The sequence below is a fragment of the Paralichthys olivaceus genome, chromosome 13, assembly GCF_024713975.1.
Source record: "Paralichthys olivaceus isolate ysfri-2021 chromosome 13, ASM2471397v2, whole genome shotgun sequence".
In the NCBI taxonomy this organism is placed as follows: Eukaryota; Metazoa; Chordata; class Actinopteri; order Pleuronectiformes; family Paralichthyidae; genus Paralichthys; species Paralichthys olivaceus.
The window spans coordinates 14,632,916-14,652,102 of NC_091105.1; the positions used below are offsets into that span (position 1 = coordinate 14,632,916).

Below are 19,187 nucleotides of genomic sequence, written 5' to 3' on the forward strand. Positions count from 1 at the left end.
TAATACTCAATTGGACATGATGCCCATCAGGGCTATGCTGTCCTTCTGGATGAGTTTATTATTGTCAACCTCATGCTGAGGGTGGACATATAAGGTTTGCTTTAAGTCCAACAATATGATACATGTTGAGATTTAGAGAAACTGACCTAAAATAAAGACACATAAATTAAAATTAAATTAAAAAAAATAATTCATAGATATTTTTCAAACCATACACAGTGAAGAGAACTGAGGGATAATAGCTCCCAAGGATCTGTGTAGAAAACTAATAATAAACATGATACTGCCACTGCGGCACACCATGTTAAAAATCAAATTGAGTCATATTGTAGGGGAGAATAAAGGAGAATGTATCTTATTTGACATTTTAATTTGTATTTAGTATCGTCCCCAGAGACGTGTGATTTTTTTATGAAAATGCTGATGTTTCTGTGTTGAGTTACCTTCTGTGACTTTGCATTGCAGTTTGACAAAGTCACTATGGGCCTGATCCTGCTGTATATATAATATGTGTAATATCTCTACTTGTTTAATTGATCTTTTAATTTGTATTTAGTATTGTTTCCTTTTTTCTTACCACACAAAACACAGATAACAACAACCACAGTAGAATAGTATTTAATGATGATGTCGTCATTCAGAAATTTAATGTCCCACCAAATCAATTTGAAAAATGAGGCGTAATGTCACGTGAGGTGCTAAAGCTACCCAATGCTGCCTCTGTTGTAAACTTAAGTGTTGTGGCGGTAATTTACTGCATCAGAAGAAAAAGTATAGATATATGAAATATTACTAAGCTGGTGTAACGCAGATTAGTTTTGGTTAGTACATCGTGTTTTCTGTTTTGTTGTAGGTTGTTTAATTTACCACTTCACTGTCCGTTCAGCACAGTTGGTCGCTTGCGCCACCTAGCGTCCTGTTGGGGAACACGCGAGGCGTGACTGGTGACGACGCCTGTTTACAACTGCCAATGAACACGTGGCGCACCGGATCCTGTGCCGTCATTGGTTGCCGCGGTCGTGAAGCAGGCGGGGACTTCTTTCTGAACCGCCAATAGCGCGCGGCATGCAAATTCCGTTTGAATATTTCCCGGGAAATCTGAGTTTCGCGGGAGGGCTCTTGAGCGCGTAAACCGTATCCCTTCATTCATCAGGCCGTTTCCTGAAGCCATTTCTGGACGGGAGAAACGAGAGTTGCGCTACTTTTTAATCCGTTGCATCTGCCTAAATGCACGTTCTTAAAGATAAATACTTGACAGAAGTCGATGGATCAGACTCCCAGCTTCACTTCGGTCTGATTATTTTTGAAACTATTGCGGCGGATTAGCGGCCACACGGGCTCGAAAGTACGGAGACGAGAAAGGGGTTACCCTGAGTACGCAAGATGAGAAGAGGGCTCTCCTCGGCTCCGGACAAAGTGATTTTAGCGGGGGTCGGGGGCTCTGCTCTGGACAATAATATCATTTTAACCACGCTCACGGATCGTTTAAACCCCGGACAATCCAACGCGACGTACATCCAAATAATCACCACCTCACCGCCTTGCAACGTTACACAGACATCAAATGTGTGTTTATCCGAGCCGCAGATAAACAACATTTACACAACTCCACAACAAGCTGCAGCAAACGGAGCGGGACAACGACCGGCTCTGGGGAGACCGCCGGTAATAATCTCTAAACATTAGCTTGCTACAACTAGCCACGAAACACTGCTGAAGGTTAGCCGGCTAGCTTAGCCGAGCTTGTTGTCGTCGGGCAGCTAACGCTACTAGCTACTTAGCCAGGGCATTCCCACGACTCAGCCCCAGCGAGGTGGCTAACTAACCACCGCTAGCTAAGTTACCAGACTGGGCTGGTTGAGTGGTTCGTCGGCTGCATGGAGGCGAACGGGCGAGTTTGAGTTAGTTTCGCGTTTGTGAAGACGCGGAGCTGTCATGTAATAGCGTGCTAAGCTAACTTCATGGTGCTTGTTTGAGTGCGCTTAACCCCGGCAGGCAGATGGAAACATTGGTAAGAGATGAGTAACGTTAGCGGTGGCCTAGTGGCTGCTTTCGTTTTGGGGGGTTGGGGGGGATTTGTTGGGCAGCTCAGCTCTTAGTTAGCTCATTTTTCTCGCTTCCTAACAACACACGAGGGGCTAAAGTTCCACAGCTAAACATTGACCCCAGCTTTGGAACGACTGGGGAGAGATTCCTCCCAGTCGTCCCTGAAGATGCGAGCCAAACTTGGATGAAGCTTGGAGAAATGTGTTAGCTCCCCATGCTAGTCGCTGTGTAGATTATCAGAGGACAACATTAACACTCGTTGTCGCCCTTGACCTTAATTTTTGCACGGATGTCTCGTGTCCCTTCTCTTCTGTGAATAAAGTGCAAACGCTGTGGTGCCTTTCATGCAAAACTAAAGTGAAACTTGAGTTTGTTGCATTTTTAGAGCTGCTGCACGTTTCCTGTAATCTCAACATGCACAAACCACACAGGAATAGTTTGAGCAGAACTCGGGGTGTTGGTTGGTTTGTTCCTGACTGTTCATCTCATGAACCAAAGCTGAATGTGTATCTCAGGCTGGAGCCATGAGCAGGCAGGGGGTGAGGGGAGCTGCTTGCTGATATAAAATGGCTGACGTTTTGGCTGTCAACAGAGGGCATATTATTTCCTTACATCAGGCCCACATCAAGGGTTAACCACGACTAAAATAACATGTTTACTGCGGGGAAACTGACTTCTCATCTACCAGGGGTTTGGAGGGAGATGCAGTAAAGCAGGACTCTGATACTGGGGTGTTGCACAAAGACACTAAAACAGGGTGGATTCTTGTTGACACACACATGTCAATGGTTGATTATATTTATTTACCAAGACACCACAGAGTAACTGATGATGACCTGAATGCAGATTTATTGTGGCTGTAGGAAACATATTTGGTGTCTCACTAAATAAACAGTAAATCATTGGTTCAACAATGTTTGTCGTCCATCAATTGCAACATAAAGGGTCAATGGTGTAGCCCATGTTTGTTAAATAGGCCTATACATGATAGTTTCTTATATTTAAGTGTACTGCTGAAGCTGAGATGAAAATATCTGGTTTTGTCTTGCTAAGCTAGTAACTTGGCTGAAGTGAATTTGTAAACATTTTCTAGAACTTGTGAAACACTGGTGATCCATAACTTTGAAGTTGAGGTGAATCTTGACATCAGATTTACAATAAGCTCACACATGGTTTTTCAGTTTGCATTGTGAGCAATATCACCACCTCCGTCCCTCAACATGGAGAAGAAGAAATCAAAAATGGGTTCATGACATCAGATGCTGGAGTGACACGATGTCGCCAAGATACATTTGCATTTTGATGAAAAACCTCTAATGCCCTGACAGATTGTCTTCATGGCTCCCACTTCAGATGACACACTGGTTATAAGAACTTGAATGGAAAAGAATGCACAGTTGCCATCTCTATTTCAAACAATTACTAATTGAAGATCTGTCAGATGAACTCGAGAACACAAATACCTGCTTTTAACCATATTTTTTTGGACTTTCTAGGCAAAAAGGCGGTTGGCGCTTGATGATTCAGACCACCAGTACCAGTCAGAACCAACAAGAACTCCGAGAGGCAGAGGAGCGGCAGCAGCGACCAATGGGGGAAGGTTAAAGACGCCTAGAAGTAAGAAACTATAAAAATATAATAAGCCTACTGACATCCAGTTAGTACGTTTAATCCAGAATTCACAGCACAGTGATTCAAGGTCATTCTGTGGGGGAAGTGGACCACAGTGATTTTGAAACACAGTAAAAGGCTCATGGCTGCTTTGTACAAGTTTTTAAAACTAAATGGATTTCCACTCAGCTGAACGAAGATGGATAGAGTCAGACATCAAGGTTCAAACAACCACTTTATTCTCAAGTTTTAGTAGCATCAACACTTTTGTGGTTCATAGATAACTGGTATGGTTATATTCTTAGTTTGTATTGTATCACATGTGACTCACAAGTAAAGTCTCTGTGGTGTCTACATTATGTCACAGCACAAAATACAATAATCTAATTGCAATCCCTTGAATTTCACTGGAGAAATTGGCTTGTTCCAGAAAGGTCATTGGAGCTGAAATGAACACACACAAAATAGTTTTTCCAGAACACAATCAACCCTCAGTGGGAAAAACAAACATGATATCTTTTTGGGCCACTCACTGCCTCTGAAGTTGGACATTATTGGAAAAAAGAAACTTTGCACCTGAGTTCCTGTGTTCATGTTGCGTGTCCAGCCACTCTATTGCAATAGTGTTAGATATTGATTCCAGCCACAGGATGTGGAGGAGATTGAGGTCTGGGTGCTGCTGTGACCCCTGTGCTCCTCTAAAGTACTCTCACTGTTGAATGAGAGGAACTGATGAAATCAGCTCATAGCTACCGATAACAAAATACAAAACAGCTGGTAAGTATCTAAATTTTATACTTAGCGTAAAATGTTTCCAGCTGGTGATTATCAAAATCTCAAGTGCACTTCAGTCTGTTTCTTGACCTGTCATGCAGCCTTTGTTCCCCATTTCATGTAGGTCACACATCCTCAGCTGATTACAAATGATTGAGTCATTTGCCTCCGCCATTTCCTGACAGGAAAAACACAAATTGACTCCATTTTGTTCTGCTAACATTATGATGAGTTTTAGCTATAAAACATTAAATGGCAGCCTCGGACAAAAACTGCCCCGCTAGTTTCCCAAAATAAGCGTTATTCTTATAAGTTGATTCTCCAAAGTTGGATTATATTTATTATGAGAATCCTGTGATCTGACTCATTCACATTTCTCTTGACTTCAGTGGATCTTTGAGTTTCAATTTGTCTGCTGAAATTAAACATCAAGTCCAATGATGAAAAACATTGTCTGTCCTCTCTTCACCACAGCACCCAAATCTCCACCGGAGAAGACGCGGTACGATACCTCCCTGGGCCTTTTAACAAAGAAGTTTGTGGACCTCCTAGCTCAGTCTTCTGATGGCGTCTTGGACCTCAACCTCGCCGCTGAAACCTTACAGGTATTTTTAATCTCTTAATGTTTCTTCTCTGTGCATTGAAAAATAAAATGGGTACTATCAGGGATTCGTTTTTGTTCTTGCGGTTGTTAATTTGGACCATTAAGTAAAAGACTACTTTGTCTCTACTTTCAGGTACAGAAGAGGCGGCTGTATGATATCACTAATGTACTCGAGGGCATTCACCTCATCAAGAAGAAATCAAAGAATAACATTCAGTGGATGTAAGTGGTCATTTTCTCTCACTTGGTCGTGTTCAGCACTTACTTGATTTTCATCTTTTTTAGTTACACCGGCAAAACCAAAATTCATCCCATTGGGAAGAAATGTGAGAACATGACCTTGTGACAATTCCGCTGGTTCCTCAACCTCTGCTCCTTTCTTGTTATTCATACTGTGTCTCCTTCCTTTCCTTCCATCATAATCATGACCAGGCCGACTCTCACCCGGGTCCGCTGTGTTGCACTGTGCACCAATGTCAGAAAAGTATCACAACACCCTATAAAACAGCTCCACTGAACACATTTTCTAGTTTTCAGTTTAGTGAAATTAGATCTACAAATGTCATCTACAGCCAGGTTACACTTGATGTGTGAGTAGCATGTGTGCGTTGCGGAAAGCTTTTCACTTTGGCGCCCATGTCACCAGGTTAGAGCGGCTAAACTGCCCACATAAGCAACACTGCAACTCTAGCGATTCGGGGACTTGCCTACCTTCTCTTGGACTGCACTTTACAGACAGCAAAAATGATTCCACATTTGTGTTTACTGAATCCATTGATTTGCCTTTTAATGTAAGATGTTTGCAGGGCAGGTAGATGTAAGGCTTCATACTGTAGAGTTTTGGTATTTGAGTACATGGGCCTGCTTTTATTTGAGGAAATCCAGTCGTACCATGTATGCACAGAACCTGTGTGAACAAGAGACGTGTGCTACATGAAGCAGATCAGCTGGGCGTTAATGAAAGCTTGGTCTCTCACTTCTAAATTCTATACTACAGCTGTATCCTCAAACAGAAATGCAGTCCAATGCAGAGAGTTTAATCAGAATGCTTTACAGATTATTTCTGTCAAAATGTAAACTGAGTTGTTCACATGGATTGTGTCAGCTTTGGCGCAGGCGGCTGCGTGCAAGCTGTTGCCACATCATGTAGTGTGAGTATTATGAGGATACGGTGCCACAATCTACTCAGGTAGAGCAGTTAATTATATCTTCATCTGTCCTTTTATCACTGAGAGCACATGTTTAGGAATAAGCCATAAAGCACCCATGAAAGTATTAAGTGTAGAAGGTGAACCCTGAATGCTTTTAATATATTGTATCTCTAGTTTCTTTTACTTAAGGCCTTGTGTTGATTTTCCCTTCATTGGTTCATTGTGATAAATTCACTGTATTAGTCACTTAACCTGCAGATTTCCACAGTTGAATATGTGAGTTAATTTTCTCTTGAATGACTGTGTAATGAGAAAGCATCTAACAGTTAAAATATATTTTAACTTGCTCTTATGTTTTTGTTCTTCAACTTTCAATGTGAGAATTTGTATTCCACTTGTGTAGTACAATAAGATGGACTAAGGAATATATTTCCTTGTTGATAATACTGTTTTCAACTTCAATCCATATAATTTAATCACACTGGAACTAGCACCTAAGTATTTAAGATAAATCTGTGGTACACCGACTCCAATAACTGAAATTATCGTAAAATTAGATGAAACACGTTTTGAACCGTTAAAACGATTGTACCAAATATGAAAATCTAAATGTGTTTTGATTTGTTATTTCAATCTTCTCTCACCTATAGGGGCTGCAGTCTGTTAGAGGTCGAGGGAGCGTTGAGCCAGAGACAGAGGCTGACAGCGGAGGTCTCTGCGCTGGGAGAAGAAGAACAGAGGCTCGAACAACTTATCCAGAGATGCAGCCTGGATGTCAGACACATGAGCGACTTGCAGAGCAACCAGAAATATCCTTTTGTTTTAGTTGTCATCACAAAGATAAAAGGACTTCAGTTACTTCAGTCACCTCACTTTTTAAATGGCCTATTACTACGATCTCCTAATTCTGTAGGTAAACATCATCATTAGAGACCACCTGAATTTATTTACTGCTCATCTCCTCCTATGAGACAAATTGGGATATGTGAATATGGGCTATGCAAATAATGTTTAATGTTTGCGACAAATCAAAATGATGTAAAATGATGAGTAATTCATCTAACTCGCACCAGCATGTGCAGAACCAGAACCAGTTTGGATATTTGCCATATCATAATGATCATTTTGGGGCTTGTGCACACACATTGGTTCAGTATTTGTGGTAACGTGTACTGATGTTGTGGTGTTATTTCTTTAACCCAGTCTTCTTCACATATGCATATGTAACATACCAAGACATCAAGCAGCTGGGAAACCTCAAAGATCAGACTGTTATTGTCGTCAAAGCGCCAACAGACACCAAACTAGAAGTACCAGATCCTGATGAGGTGTGTATACAAGAACAATGCACAAACATTTCCACCAAGGGCAGTTTGTCATTGTTGTTTTGATCAAATTCCTTCAGCTTTTTTTCCTCATCTGACACTTTACTTGTGTTTTATTGAAAGAAACAGTTTGACTCTTCTTACTCTGAGAATATCAGCATGAGTTTTAACCTGTGCGTTGTAATGTGCGTGGGAAACAGAAAAATAATTCTGCCTCCGGAGTGAGATGCTTAGATCTCCATGCTTCCAGGCTTTATACTAAGAAGAGAAACTTATCTTGTACTGAACTCAAACACATAAGCTGCTTTCAGACATGCACTGAACTCTGGCCATCTGCCGCAGAGGTGTATGTGTGAACTAAAATGTCAGAGTGAGAGCCTCCGCAGTTTCTGCAGACTTTCTCGTCTGGCTTGCTGGTATAATGTCAGGTGAATGTCTGGAGAAGTCATTGTGCGAACGTAGCAGGAGAGCCTACTGCTGGATTCACTGTGAGCGAGTGGGAGGGGTGTTCAGAGTTTGTGCTGATAAGAGCTGGTGTCAATGTGCAGTAAACAACATCAATGTGCAGCAAGTTACATCCTGCCTCTATCACCTGCACCACCACTTGCATGAATCCTGTGGAGTATTTGTTGTGAATGCTACTGAGCAGAACCCCCCCGACGCTTTGTGCATGTGTGAAAGGAAAACTGCGAAGAAAGTCCAGACCCAAATCACCAGAGTTCCTCCGCAGGATATTTCTGAAAACAGCTACACTGGCTTCAAATTCTGACTCTGTGAAAGATAGTAAAAATTAATATTTCTTTAAATCTTGACCGTAAAGTTGTATCTTAAAAAAATTTAACAAATAAATAAAACTCACAGTCAACACGGTATAAGTTTTAAGGTAGATAAGTTCCATCTTCCAGAGTGGGTGTTGCTGATTGGTTTTACCAGAATGACATCTCTGTTATTAAAGCTGTTACATGTTCTATGTTGTGGACCATCTGCAAACAAGACACATTTTCTAATCCTTCCAGTATCTGTCTTTCCATTGTATCTTCTGTCAGTTTTCTAACTACGATCTACATCATTTTTCCTTTCCAGAGTTTGTCCGTCCATCTGACCAGCACCAAAGGTCCTATTGAAGTCCTGTTGTGTCCAGATGAGGAGAATGACCCCAGGAGTCCTGTAAAAAATGGAAACACAGACATAAACGGGAACTCTCCTTTTCTCAAAGTCCTTCAAGGTTGGTTTTAGATCAACATAGGCAGGTAGCTGTGTTTTACAAGTTGAGGTTTGTTAGACTTAACTTCATCTGCCACAATGTAGTCAAGGGTCGGTTGTATATGTTAATTATCGACAATTTTATTTATTTATAATCAAGGATAGTAGGTGACATTTTTCTGTAGCATACCTGCAGCATTTCCAGCAGTGTTTATTTTTCACTCTCTTTCTGATTAGTGTTTTCTGTGTTGCTTAGCACAGGATCCTTTAAGACATGATTTTAACTCATGGGTGTCACATTAACACTGAGCTTAAAATGCAGTTGAGACCAGTGTGAGTTTGTTCATTAGTTAATGATTATTGTGACTTGACATATTGGCAATATACCACTTTGGACAAGGGGATTCTTTTACTGGTGGTAGTGCTAGATGAGGAATCTGGGTATTGACAAAGCCTTTAGGTGCCGTCTCATCTGAATACACTTACTGACAGACTAAACTACCAGTACTGTGCCTATAAAAGAGAATTGATTAATTTTCTTAGACCCAGAAATCTAATTTCGTGTTTGGTTTTCAGTGCAACAAGCACAATGACACATCCGATCTCATGGCCAGGCAAAGATAATAACCAGTTGACTCCATTTCATCTCACAGATCCCAACTGCACGGCCAATTCCCCCGGCAACTCCCTGGTTCCACCTTCCTCCACCACAGCAGTCTCCGTGACGACTCTCTCCCCCATTTCGTCCCCTTACACCAGTCTCCTCCAGCAGACAGAAGACCAGATCCCTGCTTCCTTGGGGCCTTTCTTGAATCTCGGGCCTCCTCTTCTGGACCAAGAGGACTACCTTTTAGGTTTGGGAGACGACCAGGGGATTAGTGATTTGTTCGAAGCCTATGACTTTGATAAAATTCCCTCCTGCCTGGATGACCTCCTGTGCAGCTAGCATTAGCTAACAGTAATTCAGATGAAGCGCATGCTAGTGAGGTGGAGAAAAGTGAGGGTTTTGATGCCTGTGACTGACTGTGTAGTTAGAGGAAGCCAATTTTAAATAAATGGAGAGGAAACGATGAGCGCCTTTTTCAGTCCTGCTGGGACGAAATGCCATGTTCTCTTATGGTGTGTGAGATGAACAGCCTTGAATGATTTCACACAAAGACATGACTGGTCAGTGTGCAGACATATCCACTAATCCTTGTCTCAGGCTATGTGAGGCCTCCAGTGTAGCCGAGCATTGGTGGACATCTGAAAGCCTTTTCTGTTCGGTTAAGCATAAACAGCGAGGGGAAGGATTTCCACCTCGCTTTGTTGAGGTTCACGTCACTGTACCGAGAGAAGTTAAAAAATATACCCCCACATTACCTGGCATTAACACACACTCTCTGACTGGGTTTAGCATCAATGCCCCTGAGGTGCATTTACCATCGGTTAAACACTCTGAACCATGGGTAAAACCCTCTCAAGAGCAGGGAAGATAAAAACTGTGTTTACTGTTAAAGGATGCTGCATCTGAGGATTTGTCAGGCTTGTAAATCTGTGTTTTGGCAACGAGAAAGTAGGTTGATCTGTTAGTTCCCAGTGATGCATTTTTTGTCAGTTTTCCAAGTTCTTCCAGGTAATCCATCCTGAGACGTAACCACAAATTTAAAATGTGTTAATGTCAGGTGTTTTGGGGCAGGAGAGAGGCTAAAGAAATCTTAATGATCTGTGATTGACTGCTCATACTGTTGGCTGTTTAATAGGCATTTTTCATTGTTCAAATGTAGAGCATTTTAGAGGTTAAAATAAATATGAAATGGAAAATGGGACAATTTTGGTGCAAATCATCCATGATACAGTTATTAATTTACCTTTGGGTAAGGCATGGTTAGGCTTTGGTCACCTTGTGTCCGACACTTGTCAGGATAGTTATAAAGCCTATGAACATTTAAGCACTATTTAGAGAGGCATGAGGGACTGTTTTTGGTGTGCCCCAAGTAAATTTTCAAATCAAACTGTAAAAAAGCAATGGAGCAATCTAAATGCTCTTAATGAAGACAAGCATGCAGTCTTTTATTTTTTACCTGTTAACCTGATCAGCCTGACATCTGCTGATCGATTGGCCATCCTGCAATAACAAATGCAAACGTGGAACAAAGTGATGTCTAACCTTACATAACAGAGGCCAGAAAAGCCCTCCATCTTTGTGGATTAAACAAAAACACCTGATGTACATTCTTGAAAATCATTCTTAAGTCGTCCATCCTTATCCCTATTTGTGAATTCAGGACTGAAACTCCCTTTTTCTTTTCACACATTCCTGCCGTAGTCATCAGCAGAAGCTGCCATAACAAAAACTTCCCATAAAGCCTCCTCAGTAAGACTGTGCTGTGAAAATATACTGTGGTTTGAGCATATCACAAACATGAACCACTTGATGCACACGCTGCCGACTCGGTGTGGATTGAAAGCAGTGTAGGAATGAGGAAAGGTGAGTGTTAGTCTTTTTAGGTTTAGTAAGTGTTGAATTTTAATGGCTTTTAATACTGTAGAAATATCTAATTATATCATGGTCACCTAAGAAACTGCCACTAAATGAGGCTTGATTGAAGGGCTCACCATAACAAATTCAGTGCAACGAAGTCTTGGTAATATATTGGGGACTTGGTGAAGTAAGAACTGAAAGGGTGTGATATTTTTTTTTCGTCTAAAAGCTTCTTGCGTTTGACACCATCCCTGATTATAACAGGAAACAAACATCTTGTGTGAAACCCTTGGCTTTTAGCCGCAGGACCTATCGCTGCTGTTAGTGCTAACTCCCCCCCGACCTGATTGATGTGCGTTTGAGTACTTTGCGTATGCAGCATGTGTGAGTCAACGTCTAAAGAATCGAGCTTGCTAAAGAGTAAGCCTGCCATGTGTAAATTGATGTACAGTTTTCTAAATTTTTCAGTGCACAAGGTACTGTAGGCTACCTCTCACTTAATGTTTGACTATAGTAATAGGGCGTAGAGGTAAATGCCATAGAGTGTTGGAGTGTTTGAATTCCCCCTTTGTCATATAAACGACATTTTGATTTTCTGATATTGGATATTACGTCGCACTTTTGTCTTTTGATGTGTGCAAGATTCCACTCATGCCCTGATGTAGAAATGAGAATGCCTTTGCTCTTAAAACAGCCTCTTGCTGTTACATCTTAAATTTGAAAACTGGGATGCACATTTGATAAATGGTTAAGTGGAAAAATGTATTGCAATATTTCTTTTGGTTTTGTTTATTTGGATGTTTTCCATAAGCTTTTTTTGTCATCTCATTGACCTAATGGATACGATTAACACTTTCAATAATGCAGGTATTTCTTCAAAGTTAGCCTTCCCTTTAAGAGATGTTGCCTGTGTGTCTGTACACACCACTGAACCAGGATTGGTTACCTGGTCGCCCTCTGCTGACGTGTGAAGGGAGCTTTGCCTCTGTGACACCGTGTGTCCTATTTTCTTTCCGGATGATGTGAGGGAGTCTGACGTACTTTTCCTCTTTTGGGAGCATTTATGCCATTTTCACTTTCAAAGTTTTGAAGCCTGTCAAAAGAAACAGTTTCTATTCTATTCTACTAGTTAACCTGAACCATATCCATGCATTTGAGGAGAAAACATGGCTTCCTAGTCGGCAGAACTCTGTGAAGTATGTGCCACTATCATACATGACTGAAATCTGACTTAAACGCACAGAAATGGTGTGTTTCACAAAACATTTTCCTATAGGCATATTTATATATGTATTTTATATGTATTTATGGAAAAATCTAATTTGTTTCCCCAGTTTGGTTCACTAACCATATTTGTTGCTATTTTCTCAGTCCCTTTTCATTAGGAATGACATTTTCCTCCATCAATTACAATCGACCAGAATCTGGTCATAATATTTTATCCACTTTTATGTGATGGAAACGTGAACTTTGGTATTGGGAGATTGTACCTTTCCACTGGTTTCTAATGGAATGTTAAAAGATTGTAATGCACTGCTCATTAAATGTGTTATGGGTGACTCTTAAAATTACATTTCTAATATGCGATTCTGATGTGTGATTAGACCTTGCAGAAAGTTATCGTTAGGCTAATCGGTCAACTATAGTCGAGATTGAAACAGCATTGTTGTTCCTGCTATTCTTAAGCTGTTACCAAATACAATAGACTGATCCATGAATATTCTGTAATGGTTATGTGAAAAGTTAACTGTTTGCTGGGAAAGAATTGACTGTAAAATTATAATATCGATGCCTGTTCCCACTAATTACGAGGAGAAAAAAAAGAGCTGTAATATCGCATTACATTTTCTGTTTGCAATTTGAAGGCATGGGTGAAAGTATCTGTGCAGTTGAATGTTAAACTAATTTGATGTTTTTGATGTGTGTTGTTCAGTTATATAAACTGTTTCTTTAACATCTGTTTAAATGAGGAATATGAGTTGTATTTGTTTTGGGGAGGGGGGGGTGAAATGGATTCGTTTTTGTACTCTGGGCGTTTGTAATTGAACATTTGAATAAAGAATATAAATAAGGAATTTATATTTTGTTTAAGATTTGCCTTTATTTTGCAATTTGCTTTGTAGGAAGTCTATACAGAGGAAAGAAATCACAATATAACTTGTATATCCATATTTTTAATCCATACCACATTTATGTATATATCTATGTATTTAGTTTTTTTGTATTATAATGATAATATGACCTTCTTCTACAAACTTCGTGCTTCTCAGGAGAATAATATTATATATAATATATTTTATATATTGCTTCATATATCCTTCAAATTAAATGGGCAAAATAAAACATGATCACGCTCTCACACGAGCGAAATTCAAACGCGACTAATTTGTCCCTCCCTTCCCACCGTCCCTACGCTCAAGTATGGCGGTGTGAGAGTTGTGACAATGTTTTGATGGCGTAAAGAAGATACTGTTCTCATTTCTACACCACACCAACCTCAGGAATCCGATTTATCTGAACCAAGAACCACATTACACCCGAGGTAAGAAACTTTAACAGCGCCTGAACCAGTCCTTCTCCTCAAATTGAAGTGCACGTGGGTAGTAGCTAGCTAGTGAGGCTAGCCATGCTAACAGGTAGCTCGGACACGTTAGCCATCACAATCAAACTCCAGGCTGTCAAAGAACCGTGAACATAAACAGGAACACACGTTTCTAGCTGGTGTGGGTCAGCGACAGCTCACGTAAATCACGTAGCGTGTGTGTTCAGCTAGTTTATCGGTGAACATCGGGTGTAAACATTGGAAACATGAGCAGGGTAGTTAACATGTCCTCTGGTTAACTTCAGCTTGTATCAGAATTAACAGTCAGAATTAACAATCACCTGTAATTGTGATATTAGCTTCACGTGTAGATAATGGCTTCAGCAGCAGGTGAGCTAGGAGTTTATATTTTAGGAGTTCCTTCTAAAAAAGGTTTAAACGACGAACATAGTAAATAAGTGACGACGTTTCAGTGCCTTAGTTTTCCTAATGTTAACTCAACTCTTAGAGTAAATGTAAATGCATACAAACGTAATTGGGATGTTTGACATATATTTAATGGTTTATGGCTTCAACTAATCACTGCTTTGATTTCTTGTCGGTGGTTCAGCACAGTATTTCAATATATGATATATCTACACACAGTATAGAATACAGTGAGTGTCCGGTGAACTATAAGATGAGTTAAAGATTATTTATGGTGACAAGTTAGATGACTAGTTAACTTCATGCATCACCATCCCCAGCAGATATTTAGAGCTCATGGTTACTAATACCACAGTCAGACCTGCGTCCAACCTGCACTGGACCCATTCATGAGACGGCTGCTCTCTCACTGTCAGTCTGCAGATTCAAACGCTTCATTGACGAACCTGAGAGTTGAACTGATGCAGGGGCCTGTTCTTAACCCGCCTGTTTGGAACTGGCTGTTTGATTTGCCTGTGGCGATGCTGGTGGCACTTTTCTTTAAGAAACTGTAAAAGTGACCTGCGCTCACTGAGCTGCTGCAAGTGAAGACCTGCTGCTGGACAAAGAGCTGTTCACGTGTTTATTCAAAAGTTCACTGAAGCTTGACTTTTGTTAATACTTGAACTTAAAGGAAAACGCTGTGGTCAACAGAACATATTGAAACTTGATTCAATCGAGATAGTAATTTTCAGACTAATCACTAAGAAATATTAGTTATTGTATTCCACCTTTACTGTGGTTTCCCTGCCTTACATTTACAAGAAGTTTGATTAATAAATTATTGGTTTCACTTACAGTGTTATTGTCATTTAATCTAATGTTGGTAAGCAAGCTTTTCAAGAATCACATCTGTCTTCACTAATGTTATAAACTCACACTATCTTATTTTTAATATAAAATAAATGATAATCAATGCACTTTAGAGATTTTAACAGGTAATTAGTTATTGCTCCAGTGTTATTAAAGTATTTTACAACATGACTTTATGTAATAACCACAAAGAAGTATCTTTTTGTTTTAATCTTAACCAACTTCACAGGAGATTAGAATAATAAAGCTGTGTCTGATTTTCAGAGCATCATGCCGTCCACCTGTGACACTCTGATTGAAGACATTGAAGACATGGTGTCTTCTAGTGACCCCACTCCTCAAGAGAGACTAACTGCAAGAAAGAGCATTATACCAAGGTCCAGGAAGAGAAAAGAGCTCCTGAACAATGAGGAGCTCCAAGCTGACAGGTCAGTCAACTGCTTGATATTGTAATAGCTGTTATTATCATATCACAAGTCCTTTGTTTTGTCTGCTTTACTGTCACACACCAAAGAACCACAGCAGTGACTGTTCGGGAGCAGGCCCAGACCCAAGCGGTCATGGTCTGGTTGTTTAATCTGCACCAGAATTTGGTAGATGGCTTCTGATAAGATTAGAATTAAGTTTGATGTAAGGCATCGTCTCTCCCTCTATATTTAATAATACAAATAGATGAACAATGACAATCCCCATCATTTGACCTTTTTATATGTTTTTTTAAATTGCTTTTATCATTTCTGCACTTCATATAACAAAGACCCATTTCATTTTTAGTTTAATCCCTGGGACACAGAAGATCTGGATGAAAACATGGGGCTGCAGTCACAACAGCTCAGATGGAGAGTACATGGCTGGACAGCTGGCTGCTAGTGGATACAAGATGACTGGTAAGTTTTGTTTAATTGTGGTGGTTTATAAATAAAACTAAAAATCACACTGCTGTTATTCTTCTTTACTTAAAAAAAGATTTTAATTTTCTTATTGTGTACAACGGATGTCATTACTATTTCTAACCACAGAGGGGCACTCTTGCTTTGTCAGTAAGCTTGAATTCTGTCCTGAGTTGAGTTTCCCAGGCTTTACTACCATCAACAAACTCAACCAAGCAAATGTGTTTGTTCAGAATGGATTTTGGACCAAGTTTTCGAGTCCAAACCTCAAATGTTTGTCCCCCTGCAAATGAGGCTTGATGTTCTCAGTCATTCAACCATTCATCTGAGAACCAGCCTTATCTGGTGTTTTCTCTGAAAACACTGACTAACATCCATGACAGCTTATTTTTCATGTTTAATGGAATTTGACTTAAATTTGAGCCCGCCTACTATTTTCCAAAATGGTTGGTAAAGTTTTTTAAATCATTCACTGGCAATGTCCACATTAGGTGAAATGGGGCCAGTTATATTTTGGCTTTCATAATCTATGATAAAAGATAACATTCGTAATATACTTGCCAGTAACAAATGATGTCCACATATATTTAGACTGACGAGTATTATTTATGTTGTTGGCAGAAATCCTGATGTTTCTCTCTGATGCTGCTGGAGCATGTTTGAATATTTTGATTTAGGTTTTGTCTATAATGATTCTGATAATGCTGATGGTGATGATGCTGATTATTAGCAGCAGTAGTATTAAGTGGTAGGAGTAGTAGTAGTGTTACAGATACCATGGAAATACTATATTGCATCGTTGGGCTGTAATACATCAGAGAGTTGACTGGTGTCAGGCTACAAGTTTTCCAGAGACAGAAGAAGAGTGTATATCAACTCTTGGGGCGTTTCTCTCACCATGGGGTCTCCTCAGCCATGGAAAGACATTAATCACACATTTCAAAAATGCTGATGTACTCATAAACACACATATGGCACAGTTCCTTCAAAAACAGAGGCCTACAGTTTTCCCTCTTATCTGGTAGTTTACACCCTTGATCACTGTATCTTTCCACCTTTCTTTGTTTTCACAGTTGTTCTCCTGTCCCTCGAGCTCCGTTCTGAAACAACCTGTCTCTCTCCCTCCCTGCCTCTCTTCACTTTGTTGTCTCCCTCCCTTTTGATAGCAGATCCTGTGTAAAAGCATCTGCTAAGGCTTGATGTTTGGTGCGCCACTCGTCTTGTCGCAGATCTAATTTAAGTCTGTAGTTTTGGTGGCAGTTGTCTTTCAGGAAGTGAGTGAGTGTGGTGAAAAGCAGCTGTTGGTCATGATGGAGTTGTTTTCTGCTGGATTTCTATGTGGGAAATAGACGTATTGGATTGGATCCCTCAGCAAATAAAGACAAAATGGTTTATTAAAAATATCTCAGGTTAAAACACACTGTTATGGATACCGATATTTAAAATATTTGTAAAGGTTTGTCTCTGTCTCATTCTCTTCACTTTAAAGTTGAACCATCCACTGACCACACAAAGATCCCAGTTCCAGAAAGTGTTGAGAAACATTTACTGTCGCTCTTTAATTTAATTCAATTTCTGTACCTGAATATCTGCAGCCATAAAAGATTTAACCTCTCCCACCATCCATCTTACAATGCATAAAATTATACAATTCAATAAGAAATGAATGTCAGGTTTGACAGCCATCATTCTTCCACATTAAACACCACTATACCTGTAAGAAAGACAGTAAAACAGAATAGCAGGGTCTAAAGAAAGTGGGTCACAGTTGAACTAGCTCAGTTTTGATTGCTTACATTTTCTTTTAGTATGATTTTTACCTCACAATGTAGATGTGTTGATCTGATACTCTCCTACACTCAGTCTCTCTGACGCCTTCATCCTTTTTGACCTTCATCCTTTCTCTTCCTCATGCCTGTCTTCTCCGCTTGTTTGCTTCTTCTTTTTTTCCGCATCCCTTTTCATTTATTCTTCTCCCCTACCCCTTCATCCCCGCTCCTTCTATTGGTGTGAGTATGTTTTTCACTGCAAGATTGTTGGAAGGAAAAATTGCTCGTCATGGCCAGAATCAGGGGAGATTACACTCAGAGCAGGTGGTGATTGTTTTGAATGGTATGAATGCAATGCAATTTCTAGAATGGCATGAAATTGTTTGGAGTGCAGTGAAGAGACATGAATAGTCTGGAATGACAAGGACTGAAATGGGTTCCTGAAGGATGTGGTGTCTAGTCGTTGGCCAGATTGAAAATGAGGATTTTGAGTAATGTTATGTCTTGTTAAAAGAAAAAGAAAATGATATTGTATGAATATATCAGAGCGATGCCTCCGTAGCATCTGTCGCTCTGCAGACCGAAGTTTGGACAAAGACGGAGCTTCCACTGCCTCTGAAAACATGACATCACCCTCTCTCCCCCCTCACTCCTTCCCTGCCTGTTTCTCTCTTTCACCCGTCTCCACTCCCCCCATCCCTAACTCTTTCTCAAACCATGACATCACCTGGTGTGAGATGTAGTAGCAGTTCTTGCGTTGGCCTCTAGGTGGCAGCCTTGGCTCATGGGTGGAGGTTTTTGTTGAACAGATGCATCTCTGCAGTATCAGGATGAGGTCATTCCTCTGTTCTTGTTTATACTTTTTAAAGTTGAAACTTTTAGAACCGAATATTCTGTAGAAGGGCATTGTTAATTAAGGCTGAACTCATCAATCTTCTTTTAGAGAGGGTCTTGACTCTTTCTTATACAGCATGTAGGACATGGGTACTTATTTGTTACTTCCATCAAATGCTGAATCTCAGGTGCTGCTTTATTTTGGCATTGTTCACCAATATTTGAATTCAAATGGAAGATATCCTCTGGCTAGTTGATAAATAAGCCTCCAGTTCATTTATGAAGTCATATAAAATATAAAAAATATCGAGTAAATGTGAACCATGTAAAGAGAAGTCTCACTTCTTGTCTTGTTCTACCTGTTTTACAGTGAAGCAACAACCTGTGTCATTTCTCTCTTCAGCTTTCATTGTCTCCACACTTGTTTTTGTGCCTGTACTTGCTGCGCCTGCCTTGTTATGAGCTGCTGCTATTCCTGTGTACAACCAAAGAGGGCACTGTGTACCCATGATTGTACATGGACACAAATGAACTACATTTGTGTAGCAGAGCCATGTGTCAAATAGTGACTGCATAGAAAGACGAGCCCGTGTGCACACACTCAAACACACACACACACACACACCCTTCATGGAAAGTCACACCAGGATATTTTGATTGTTTTTGGCTGCTCCCCTCCCCTCCCAAGCTCCTCTC

The 19,187-nt window shown here is 40.3% G+C and overlaps 2 protein-coding genes across 3 annotated transcripts in view; both read left to right on the forward strand.

Annotated features, from left to right (window-relative positions):
* The first annotated feature begins 1,139 nt into the window (after positions 1–1,139).
* Positions 1,140–13,257, forward strand: LOC109632164 (transcription factor E2F3). Of its 2 annotated transcripts, none has more exons than XM_020091309.2 (8): positions 1,140–1,665; positions 3,543–3,663; positions 4,906–5,036; positions 5,169–5,257; positions 6,837–6,995; positions 7,400–7,514; positions 8,595–8,736; positions 9,368–13,257. In XM_020091309.2, the coding sequence occupies exons 1-8, from the start codon at positions 1,384–1,386 to the stop codon at positions 9,658–9,660; spliced, it is 1,332 nt and encodes a 443-aa protein (XP_019946868.1). In that variant the 5' UTR covers positions 1,140–1,383; the 3' UTR covers positions 9,661–13,257. The 2 variants fall into 2 exon arrangements, with proteins under 2 accessions (XP_019946868.1, XP_069393607.1); XM_069537506.1 differs by lacking the exon at positions 1,140–1,665 and adding an exon at positions 1,783–2,011.
* Positions 13,258–13,571: 314 nt separating this feature from the next.
* Positions 13,572–19,187, forward strand: part of cdkal1 (CDK5 regulatory subunit associated protein 1-like 1) — a 214,029-nt gene continuing 208,413 nt past the window's right edge. Inside the window, exons 1-3 of the mRNA XM_020091374.2 lie at positions 13,572–13,720; positions 15,263–15,426; positions 15,773–15,885. Coding sequence (XP_019946933.1) covers positions 15,269–15,426; positions 15,773–15,885 — 271 coding nt within the window. The 5' untranslated portion in view covers positions 13,572–13,720; positions 15,263–15,268. The remainder of the gene's footprint in view (positions 13,721–15,262; positions 15,427–15,772; positions 15,886–19,187) is intronic.